General features: G+C 36.7%; 2 protein-coding genes across 3 annotated transcripts; one reads left to right on the forward strand and one right to left on the reverse strand.

Moving 5' to 3' along the window:
• Positions 1 to 759: 759 nt before the first annotated feature.
• On the forward strand, positions 760 to 3,387 carry lyve1a (lymphatic vessel endothelial hyaluronic receptor 1a). 2 transcript variants are annotated; one of them, XM_030131056.1, is made up of 6 exons: positions 760 to 924; positions 1,012 to 1,195; positions 1,270 to 1,409; positions 2,435 to 2,593; positions 2,702 to 2,774; positions 2,870 to 3,387. In XM_030131056.1, the coding sequence occupies exons 1-6, from the start codon at positions 837 to 839 to the stop codon at positions 3,006 to 3,008; spliced, it is 783 nt and encodes a 260-aa protein (XP_029986916.1). In that variant the 5' UTR covers positions 760 to 836; the 3' UTR covers positions 3,009 to 3,387. The 2 variants fall into 2 exon arrangements, with proteins under 2 accessions (XP_029986916.1, XP_029986917.1); XM_030131057.1 differs by having other exon boundaries at positions 2,873 to 3,387.
• Positions 3,388 to 3,654: 267 nt separating this feature from the next.
• On the reverse strand, positions 3,655 to 12,257 carry ampd3a (adenosine monophosphate deaminase 3a). The gene is made up of 15 exons (XM_030131055.1): positions 12,114 to 12,257; positions 8,941 to 9,163; positions 8,612 to 8,792; positions 8,192 to 8,357; positions 7,888 to 8,107; positions 7,651 to 7,780; positions 7,335 to 7,529; positions 7,011 to 7,142; positions 6,763 to 6,926; positions 6,526 to 6,652; positions 6,076 to 6,239; positions 5,703 to 5,823; positions 4,852 to 5,025; positions 4,615 to 4,725; positions 3,655 to 3,839 (listed from the first exon to the last, which is right to left on the reverse strand). The coding sequence occupies exons 1-15, from the start codon at positions 12,187 to 12,189 to the stop codon at positions 3,672 to 3,674; spliced, it is 2,352 nt and encodes a 783-aa protein (XP_029986915.1). The 5' UTR covers positions 12,190 to 12,257; the 3' UTR covers positions 3,655 to 3,671.
• Positions 12,258 to 12,434: the final 177 nt, after the last annotated feature.

The following is a 12,434-nucleotide window of genomic DNA, read 5'->3' on the forward strand; positions in this document are numbered from 1 at the left end:
TGCATTTGGCAGACGCTTTTTTCCAAAGCGACTTACAGGAGAAAACCAATTAAATCACTCAATCAATCAAATTTTATTTATATAGCGCCAGATCGCAACAAAAAAGTAATCTCATGACACTTTATATACAGAGTTGGTATAAAACCAGACTCTAAGCCAATTTACAGAAACCCAACAGAATCCTCCAGGAGCAAACACTTGTGACTGGTGACTGGTGACAGTTTTAACACCCAGTGGTACCCAGTTTTTGCCTCAATGTCGAGTAAATTTAAGTTGCATTTATATAAACACATTCAGTCCAGTCTCCTCTCCCATGCACTGAAAAAAATTGCGGATATAAGACACCTCATGTGACTGTTTATCAGTTTGATGAACTAAATGAATGTGCAATGGGGAATGAGGAGATCCACAGATTTCAAAATTTCTTTTTTAATTACTTTTTTAAGTTTTTCATAGTCTTCCACTTCACTACATTTTTATGTTTTCATATACTTAAGGAAATCATTTTTAACTAAAGGTAACATTATTACATGGGTATTTCAGTGAAAACTCAGAGAGTATTTTAGTGTATGTCATGTGATTCTTGGAACATGAATTCTGCATCTTTGCCTCTTGTTGACATATGTTTTATCTCTTGTCTCCCGGGCATTGGTCCCAGAACATATGATCTGACCTGTGAACTGTACTTTCCTCTTCCTTTTCCTGTACTTTCTGACACTGACACACACTGCCCAGAAACACCTCTATTTAACCCTGAAATTTGGCTTGCAGATGCATAAACCGTGCTGCACTTGTCACCGCCTGCATTCATTCATCTGTATCCACTTAGACCAGTCATGAGTGTGATCAGGGTTTTCATCTGTTCAGTGCTGTCTGTTACTCTGGGCATCTCCGAACAAAATATTGACACAAGCAACATCAGAGGTAAGTCCTTCCAGCTATTCTATAAATGAATACTTGTCATCTAAAAATGTGTCAGTAAACCTAACATGTCTCATATGACATCTTCAGTTTTCCCAGCCCTGCACCACAGTATAGCTGGAGTATTTCAGGCTAGTTACATGAATAAACAGAACCAGGTTCAGTATGCTTTTAACGCCTCTGAAGCTCGGACCCTCTGCTCATCTCTTGGTGTCGTCATCGCCTCCAAAGATCAAGTACAAGAGGCTCTTACTAGAGGTCTAGAAACATGCAGGTGAGATTTCAACTATTTGGCTCAGTTTTCTCAATAAATAGGAGATATTATATTTCTGTTAAATTGTGTTTTAGATTTGGATGGACTGATGAACATTTGGCAGTCATTCCCCGTGTGAAGCCACAAAGCACCTGTGGTCAGAACCAGACTGGACTGGTGACATGGCGAGCCTCTGTTACACGCAGATTTGATGTGTTTTGCTTCAATGAATCAGGTAAGTGTGTTCATATTGCAATGTAACCGTATTTTCGTCCATATTAGAAGAGAATGTCACTCTGAAGAGGTTATGCAAAGTGTTTAAGCATCAATTTCTAATGGAATACAGGTTCTCTTTTATAGATTCCTCTTTATTACCCCGTCCCCCGAGGGGGAGGCAAGGGGTGTTGTTTTTGGTTCGATTTGTTTGTTTCTTTTTTTCTTTGTTTGTTAATACTCTAGCAGCAAAAGTATTGGTTGAATTCATACCAAATTGGGTTTATAGATTGCCAGTAACCCAGAATAGATCTCATTACATTTTGGGAACAGTAGGTCAAAGTTCAAATTTGTTATGAATTTTTGTAATCTTTTTTTCTCCATTTACTTATAATGGGCGAAATTTCAAATGTCTGTAGCAGCAATACTGTGGATTGAATTGATGCCATATTGGGTTTATAGAATGCCAGTGACCCAGAATAAACATGGTTACATTTTGGTAAAAATAGGTCAAATTTCAAATTTTTTATGATTTTTTGAAATATTTTTTTTTTCTCCCATTTACTTCTAATGGGCAAAATTTCAAATGCCTATAAAAACATCAATTTTGTTTTAATTTACTTCAAACTTATATAGACACTTATATAGGCACATATATAGAGGCACGTGATATACTGACATCAGCACACGCATAGACATGATGACAACAGCTGGACTGATGCCAAAATAAGATACAATATGTGTGAGCTTGTTGTTATTATTATTATTACTGTTATCATCATTTTATTATTATTATTATTATTATTATTATTATTATTATTATTATTATTATTTAATTAATTAATTTCTTTCTTTCTTTTTTTTTATTTCAGTTATTAACAGGCTGTATTCAAGTTGTGAAAAAGTTATAATTTTAGAGACACTCAGCACACACACAAAAAAAACAGTGATGTTTATATCTTCAGGCATTTGTTGAAGTGATGTATATTTTGTGATGTGCCACATTCTCAGTTTCTTGTGGCAATTGTTTTATGTTTGATGTTTCAGATATGGTGGCACAAATAGAGGATGCAACTCAACTCCCCTCTGAGCCAGCTCCTACTTCTCGCTCTTCCACTCCCACCCTGCCATCATTTATTTTAATAAACATGGACAGTGAAGCAGAAAAGGCCCTGATTGTTGGCAGTGCTCAAGGCTCCAGTGGAAGTATGAGAAATGAGTTCACAATGAAAATCATACAAAATACATCTAAGGCATGCGCTGGAATGAAAATTGTATTTGTTGTTTTATGACTAATGCCTCTGCTTGTTTCAGAAAAGGCTGTGCTCATCACTTCAGCCCTGGCCGTCCTCCTTATTGCAGTTGTCATCTTCGCATACATAAGACGGTGAGTTATTTAAGTGATACTTTAAGAAACATATTCATATATATGCACCAAAAAGAAGAGCTGATTGAAACAAGTAACTTTATTCTCTTTATTAGAAGGAAACGAAAGTGCTCTGATAAGAAACAGCAGGAGTACATCGAGACAGAAGAGTGGATATGTGTGACGAAAACACAAGAACCAAAAAAAGCTGCTTCAGAAGAGGAAAGGATAGAAGTGGATAAAAACACAAGTTAAAGCATTTTTGTACATTATTAGGTATATTTTTTAAAAAGTAATTATCCATTTGAGAGTTAAGATGTATTCCTTGACCTGTGTGAAAGTAATGTAATATTATGGATGTAAAGTTATTATTCTTGAACAGTTTATACTTATTTTAAGTCATGTGATACTGTTACATGCTGTAATTGTGTTAGAATTTAATGCTACATGCCAACAGTTTAGCCACTAGATGGCAATGTTTACAATACAATCATGCGGAAGACTTGTAATATATCTTGTAATAATAGTTCAATTTTTTAAGCATAAATGATTTCATGTTTGAGTATTTTCCAAAGCTTCATAAAACTGATTTATGTATAGATAAAATACGGAAAACTCCCTAAAACATGTAAAAGCAAACACATGAAAATGTTCAAGACATCATTCATCTCAGTTACCTGAGCTCACACTGTGCAAATCTTTTCAACCTGAAAGTGTCCAGTATATGTACTTACTTTAAAAACTCAAAAATGACATACACTGTTAGAAAATGGACTGTCAGCTACAACTGTTTATACAAAGTAGTTTTTACAATGTGTTTCCAGTCACTTGAAGTTTTTGATGTACAATGTAAGTAAATACTGATTACTTAGAGTTCTGCATGCTTCTTTTTTGTCTAACGTGTCCATTTTGCTCAAACTAGGATGCCATTGTTTCAGATTTCACTGCATCGACTATGAAGCTCAGTTCATTACACAGCGTCTCGTGTCTGTAGGCCATGCGGATCTGGGCCACGTTAGTCCGACGGATGTCATTGCCCCCAGGTCCATCTTTAGGATAGTTCACACCTAAGAAGTGCTTTTTTTCCTGTAAATGAAAAATAAAAATAGTCATAGTGTGAATGGACATTATAAATAGTTTGTACAATGGTGTCAAACATTAATGGAGGTTTGAAGTTCAATAAAGTTTCTCTTTTTTTCATATCTGTTTACTTTATTTTTTACATAATAAATAAAAATACCCATCCTAACATACCCATCCTCCCACCCATTCCCTACCCTTGGGGAGAGATAAAATAAAATAAAAATAATTAATTCAATAAATTAATTAATACCTAAATAAACAAAGAAAGAAAATATTTAAATAAATAAATAACTCAATATATAGATATATAGACATACACATACCTACATACATATATATGCCTACATGCACATACACATACGTATAATTAAAAGTAGATAAATAAGATAAAATATATGCTGCATAAACATGATAATAATAATAATCAAAATTACCTGTGCATGCATATATACATACATACTTACATTTGAATACATACACATAACCATACAATATATACCTTACATACATTCAAATTTACGTATATATATACTCATGTATGCATGCCATGTGCATATGCATGCACTAATGCACATACATATACACACGCACACACACGCACACGCACACACATGCACACACACATGCGCGCACACACACACACACACACACACACACTCACCCACACATATATCTACAAACCTGTGCAATTGATTTTAAACACTGATTGATTTGTTTAAAGTAAAGTTCTGTCTAATCTCAAATATGGTGAATAAAGAGTTAGGACTAATAGTGTCACCTGATGTGAAAGACCACTTTGCAGGACACTGTTCCTGGCTATTTCACACACATCACAAGTGCTGAGCTTCCACAGCTGAGCCGCTATAGCATACTCCTCCATTAATGGTTCCTAAAATCAGGACACATAAACAGTGGATAATTAAAGGTATACAAACTACACTGTAATTGTGTCTTAAGGATGAATCTTGACCTAGTTCAGACCACGTGCAAAACGCTGTTCCATGTTTCTGTTTACCTTGGTGTAGTGAAACTGCATGGGATCATCCGTGGACAGGGACACACATAGGCCCTTGTGCAGAAATTCCCTCAGAGGGTTTTTGGAATACTCCAGGAACAGGCTGTTGTTGCTGAGTGGAGACATTGCAATAGGGACCTGAGCCAGGTAGTACAAGTACTGCAGCACAGGACTCTGCAACACAAACAGTTAAAAGAGACACACTTAGAAAACATAATATTTTTGGTTGTTTGTATCCTATAGGTGCAGAATTTGTGATTCAGTTTCGTCATTGTCATCTGTGTTTACTGCAGAGCCTACTTTAAAAACACATAATCAATCCAAACCAGATGCTCCTTTCAAAGGTTTTTCCAGAGTCACTTGAATTTTCCATGTGATACAGCCTTAAAAGACAAGACAATAAACCTTTTACTGCCTCACAGTGTTTTAGTTTAGTTTCAACACTGTGATCTGGATGACTATAGACCAGTTCTATAAAAAATGTTGGCTGATGTGCTCTTGAGCAAGCACCCCCATCACCACCCCCAGGCACCTGTTATGGCATTCCACTCTCCTAGTCTGCAGTGTGTGTTCCTACATGTTCAGCTACTGATGGGTTAAAAGCAAAGGGTCTGTTTCAGTGTCTACATGTGCAATATATACTAACAAAAAGATTCTTCTTCTTCTTCTTCTTCTTCTTCTTCTTCTTCTTCTTCTTCTTCTTCTTCTTCTTCTTCTTCTTCTTCTTCTTCTTCTTCTTCTTCTTCTTCTTCTTCTTCTTCTTCTTCTTCTTCTTCTTCTTCTTCTTCTTCTTCTTCTGTTTATCTACCAGAGTATCAGTGTCTGCACTCTTACCTACAGCTCTCACATACCTTTTTCAAGTTGAGTCCATGTGAGATGTTGTCAGCTGTCAGAAAAGCAGAAACCAAATGAGTGATTGATCCTGCTTCTCCACAGTGAGGACGGAACTGGAAGGTGCTCAGGCCACGCTCTCTAATGGACACAAAGGGAGGGTGTGAACACCAAGGTGAAAAGTATCATAGTGTGTATCTCCTTTCACTCTGGCAAGTGTCTAGATATCAACTGTACTGTATGATTATACAGTTCAGCAGTTCCTAATATTTTTCTTTTTCTGTAAATTTATCACTTCTGCTGAGTATAAACCATGATGTTCCCTGAACTATAGCGTACACCTGACATGCCTTCATCAGCCTCACAGTAACAACAGACAACACTCATTCTTACTTTCTGAGGTTGTTGAGGACCATGATGTTTGCATACATATGGAAGAGGTAGTAGCTGTAGGGTGGGTTGTTATCTCCAGTCCACTGCTCTGGCTTTGGGCTCCTGAAGGAGAACATGTGATCACTGTGTTTGGACTCGTCATCTACACTGTCAAAGCCAGAAACCTGATAGGAAAAGACATGTTGCTAATTACTGTGAGAATTTAACATAGATGCAGTAGGAGATGGATTCAAGCATTTACAGTTAACTTTACATAAAATGATATTTATTCCCTTTAAATTATATATATTTTTCAGTAAATAAAGTAACTACTCCCTGCAAAAATGTATGCACATAAAAATTTTTTATACTGGATGGAGATTAATGCACTAGTTTAGGGAATTATTTACACGTGACACAACTTTGTAATTGAGCAATAGTGTAATACATTAAAATGTGTTAAATACATACATATTTGAGGAAAACATGAAGCTCTTTGTGATCCTGTGGATTAACAGTAGCCTCAAAGAGAGGTAGAAATACATTCTCCAACATCTTGGCAAAATTTGGGACCAGCTTCCTTGACTTGAAAATATCACTGCAACACATAAACATTTTTTTTAAATTTAGTTCTATGCATCACAGAGTGTTTTTTTTTTATGTTTTTTTTTTAAATTAGCTATAAATTCAACATAGTCCTGCACTCACTATATCCTGGGCACTTGAATGATCCACCTCATGTTTGGTGAGTGCACTTTGTGTTGGATAAACCACTTGGACAGGCTGTCCCACTCGTCTGGAGAGCGTCCATAGATGGACAGCCGTGGCTCTGCGTGCTGGTACTTACTTTCCTCTAGATCATGGGCCACTTCCTTTAAAATGTGATAAAAAGAGAATTGGCAAGCTGTCTCTGCATTATTTCTGAAATGAAAGCTGACATATAGATGAGAACATACCTTTATTATGCGAGCAAAATACTCTCCATCAATCAGGTTGTCTGTTTTGAGGAAGATTTCTCTCAGTTCGCTGGCTCCCACTGGATTATACTTTGAGTTGAACTTATCAAAGCGGTGGAAGGTTTGTCTCCCCTGTTGGGTTTATAAAGGCAAAGCATGTCATTGTGAGTCCACATGGTCCACCATAAATGGATACAGAAACTTTAACTGACAATAATCATCTTATTATATGCCACAATCTTTTCTAATTTACCCTCATTTTGACATAACTCAAAAAAATCAACTCATAATGCTAATGAACAAACATTTCCTTCTTTTTCTTACAGCATGTACATCCAGAGAGTCCACAGTGAGATCATAGGGGTCTTTATTAAGGCTGTGAAAAACCTGCTGGAGAGTCATCTTTTGTCCAGCTTTTTCCAACACCACACGATCTGCGTCCGTCTCATATGTTTTCTGAATGAAGGTCAGCAGGTGCTTCTGAGACATGCAGGCAGCAGCATGAATATGTGTGTCCACCTAAGAGAAGAAAATATCAATAGGTTTTGTCATTTATTTTTATCTATTTCACAAGTATCAGCAGGCACTGAGATGTTCAAAGAGGCATGGAGTGATATATCATTTCCAACAGAATGCTTACCTTCCTAACGTTATAGAAGTCTCTGTGAGGCACACTTTTCAGTTCCTTTAGCTCAGCCATTTCATTTAGCATCTCATGGAGGTAGAACTTGGAGCACAAGAAGTTTAGACGTCTGTGACAATATGTCTTCCTGAAAATAAGACCAGAACTGACTTTATTTGTACAGTATAACACAGGTGGAATAAACCAATTTCACACTCTGTATATGAGTATTAGATTTTTGCTTTTGCAGCTTACGTGGGACCATCTGCAATCATTGCCAGCACATGACTGAGGTCAATGGCAAAAGTTTCCAAGTCTGGATATGGAAGGTCATGGGGTTTGTTTGCTCTCAGTGTCTCGGCATTATCATATACATGTACTATTCCATCTTTCATCCTCAGTTCATAGTTGAGGTTTTCTGGGATGTTTTCCATTCTGTAGGGATCCTCTCCATCTGTCGGACACGGGCAGATATCTGAGGGCCACAAAGGTGTTATTGTAATATAAAGAGAATTGTTTTTTTCTTTTTTTAAAGTTATACAGAAAGTACACATCCGACCTGGTAGAACTTCATCATCTTCACTCCATCTCATATTCTCAGCGTTGCGGAGGAACTGTGCTGTGGTTCTGCAGAATCTGTGATAGGCTAGTTTAGAGTATTTCTCACGAATAAGCAGGGCCTTGAATAGACTCTTGGCTGCCTGTTCGTAGTCTTCAACTGTGATCTGCAGGGAACATGAGAGGGACATATAAATATATCCTAAGTATGACCTTTTCAAGGCCATGTATTTCAATTTGGTCTGGACCTTGTTTACATTGGAACTATAACACATATGAACTGAGCACACAGTACATTCAGCTCTAGGTAATAATGCCTCCTCCAGATATAACCTCATAACCTTGACACTCTAGTCTGTTGACATCTCTTACTTTTGCAACCTGATGCACACCAGTAATTAATCCTCTTCACAGTACTTACTCCAGCACAGTAATCCCCACTTATAGTGACTCTCTGATAATCAGGGCAGTGTTCTGGAAGCGATGAGCAGGTGGAGCTTGGAGACAAGAATGGTGTAACTGCGACTGAGCAATTTAATTCTGTAGCCACTGGGATTTGTAAAGACATAGACTGGGAACGAATCATCTTCAAGCTTTTCCTTCTGCAAATTGAAGAACACAACATGAGCATTGTGACAAAGCTATGACTTTACCAAACTTATTAGCTTATCTTGAAACATAATCAATTTATGTGAGTTACGATAACATCTACTGTGATGTGGAGGCAAATCCACAACCAGATCATTCTACCTTTTGGTACTCTCTTCAGACTGCTGTTCTGCCAGCTCCTTGAGAAGTTCATAATCTTTGGCTTGCTGCAGACCAATCGGGCAATCCTCAGGCACAGTGAACATAGATAAGGCATCCTTATTGTCTTCTTCTTTCAGCGCTGATGCATAGACTCTCTCTGCAAGCAGCTGTGTCTCCTCCTCCGCCTCACTCAGTGTTACCTTTGGGAACTGACGAGGCATATCTGTAAGAAAGAAGCTACAGTAAAATGACTTGTGACAGGAAGATGTAGCCTGATGATCGGATAGAAAAAGAACTGGCTGTCGTCTGAATGAATAAAGATTGCTCCTGCTCTGACCAGTTTGTGTTATTTTGTAAACAAACGGCTTGTATGAGGGCTGGGTGCATACCTGCTGAAAGTATTACCACTTGGTCATGTGTAACATGGTCATGGGCTCAAATGCATTATTTTCTACAGTTTTCAGGATTACTTCAAACGGAACAAACATTGTTGATAACACTAGTCTATAATCATTATTTATTTATTTATTTATTTATTTATTTAATCTTCTTTAAAGACAAAATGTACTAATCCCATAAAGACCCAGGGTTACTTTTGTGGCACTTCCCAAATATTTTTTTCTCTAGATTTCACCTTTCTTAAATTATTTATTACCATTTATTACAATACTATCCTCTGTATTTTGTGGTTTTTCAATGAAAACCCTCTATTTTCTTGTATTTAATTTACTGATCATGTAGATGTTTATGGAAGCTTAGATTAAAGTTGAGGGTTATTATACGGTCAAAACACAGTAGTGTCCTGTGAGAGAGAGAGCTTTAATTGATTGCCATTCCAACATTTATTTCAACATAAAGTAGCACCTTGTTTTGGATAATCCCTGATGGTTCAACTAAAGCAGAAATTAATTTAAAAGTAAAAATGTGGGTCATTTAGCAACACTAATCTCTCAAATTGTCTTTAAAATGTTCCATCAGAGATTTTGAATACCGTGTTTTGACCCTATATCAGAAACAGAAAAAACAGAAGAAAAAGTGACTTTTCCAGCAAAGATATCAATAACTGAACATAAAAACAAGTGTCTCCATCTACTGTCTTTTGTCAAACGCCATGGGTTTTACTGGTACATCAGTGTTGCAGATGACGGTGTTTACGCATTCACTACAGAGTTTCTGAACGTCCAAATGGGTTATATCAGATGACCATGAAAAGATGACAAACTGCATTTTACACCAATTATTTACATGTATTGATAGGATAAATGGTTCATCGTTATTATAATATTTTAGATCAATAGATAAGTTTGGTCGCCATTCGCTATTTGGGTCTTTATGGGTTAAAATATGCAATTAAACTACCATTTCTGGGATTGGTTGAGACCCTGATAAAGACCATAAGCTGAAAGGTGTTGGTCTAAATTTATAGATGAGTAAACTTCTTTTATGTGATAAGTGCTGCTGGGGTTCTTGACCTCTTTCTCCATGTAACTTGAAAGTAGGTGAAGTTGTGTCAGAACCCTCTACTTAGATTTACCAAGAATTTAAGAGAAACACTTGTGCAACGTTACTTAAGAGTCATTCCATTTCTAATATTGCTATAATCATGTTTTATCTCTTAAAACATATGTATATACTATGTAAGAGAGCTTGTGTCCTTGGCTACCTACATCAAGATGCTGCAGATGGTTTTCTAGTCAGTGGTGGCAGGTGTGCTGTTTTGTGCTGCGGTCCACTGGGCAGGCAGTATATAACACAAAAGGACACAAGACAGCTAGACAAACTGGTGGAAACAGCTGGATCAGAGATAATATATTATACACCTCTACTAACATCAGACTGTACAATACTTCTGTCGATGTCAGATAGACTATATATGACATTGAAGACTGCCCCGGTAGGTTCACTTGGTTTAATTTCCCTTTAATTTTTAATTTTAATTTTATTTTTCTAACCTTGAGGAGACATGAATTTTACTGAGAGATCATAGCAGTAGTTATCTGAATCTGCATTACTCCATCCCATTTGTTCACCCAGGCTAAGACCATGACAAAATAAGATCTATCTGATGATAACCCAGGTGAAATGACAGAGCCTTGATACCTTTAGTGACAGGTTATAATTTTTGATCATTGGAGTGTTGAAGCAACAAGTAGAGAAACTGTTTCTCATCTGCCATGAGCCTGTACGTTCTGCCCTGCCAGGGTGCTTCCAGGAAGTTTATCACTGTGAACACAAAACACTATCCTGATAACAGACGTGTGCACCATTGCTGCTGAGTAGCTCTGCGGCTCCTAAAGTTGTATTGATCTGGAGATAATGGCTTTATAAATTATTAACCATCACTTCAAACACCTCTAAATGAAATATAGATTATATATGTATTTCCTTTTATTCCAAATTTACACTAAATGACTCAGGACAACTACCCATCACAACCATTCCACAGCAGACATTCAATCAAAGCAGATAGGATATAACATTAAAAACATGTTAGTTAGCATTAAAGTATAGCCTACATTATTTAATCATATTATCAGAACATGAACCAGAAATAACTTGCAGATATGAAATGTCAGAAATAAGTGTGAATATACAGCCGAGGCTGCAAAATGACTGTAAAGGCAAACATTACAGTGAAAATAAATATCTTTACATTCTGGGATGGTGTTTTTCACTATCCTCAAAGGGTTAAAAAGTGCTGTAGCAAACGAGTAGGAGGCTGTGTTAAATGTGTTAATTCATTCTTATTGTTGTGGACTAACCTCTATTTTTTTAACATTTTGTATTTAAAATCTAAGCATAAATAACTTTTGGTAGTTAATGATTCATTTATTCTTGCCAGTTGGCATGAAAACTAGGGCCAAGATTTCAAAGCCATACAAAAGTTAACTTTTAGTGTATTTAAGAATTATTTTTAATGAATTAATGTTTTGGAAAACTTAGATATTTACAACATGTAGAGAAGTCTTTGCAGTTTATATATGAGGCTACTAATCACCACATGCTGCAAAAGTCTGCTGTTTGAAAATATGCTCTTTAGACAGTGTAAATAGGAGAGGTTTTGATACCATGATACAGAAGAAAATCTTTTCTGCAACTGTGATATTATTTAGCCCTGCACCTAGTTTCCTCTTATCTTATCATTCCTATATCTATTATATGTTCTTTCTTACCTTCTGTGTCAGTAAAAGCCATATCTGTTGGAGTTGTCTTCTCAGAGTCAGAGGTGCAGTAGAACATGGTCTCCATGTATCTGTGTCAGACCCACTTTATCTTGTCCATGGTAGTACACAAATACAGTTTTGTTTTCCTGACTGCCCATGTCCCTCTATTTTAAGGACCCAGTGGTATCATGTTGACAGAGTCACTAATCCGGAGAATATGTCAAAACTGGCTGTCCACAAAGAGAGGGCTCAGTATTGCTCCCCTATTGTGGTCTGTCTGCTCCCCAGAGACAAACACACACACATATGCTGTGTTTTCTTGTGTTTGTG

Source organism: Sphaeramia orbicularis, chromosome 3, assembly GCF_902148855.1.
Source record: "Sphaeramia orbicularis chromosome 3, fSphaOr1.1, whole genome shotgun sequence".
Taxonomy (NCBI): domain Eukaryota; kingdom Metazoa; phylum Chordata; class Actinopteri; order Kurtiformes; family Apogonidae; genus Sphaeramia; species Sphaeramia orbicularis.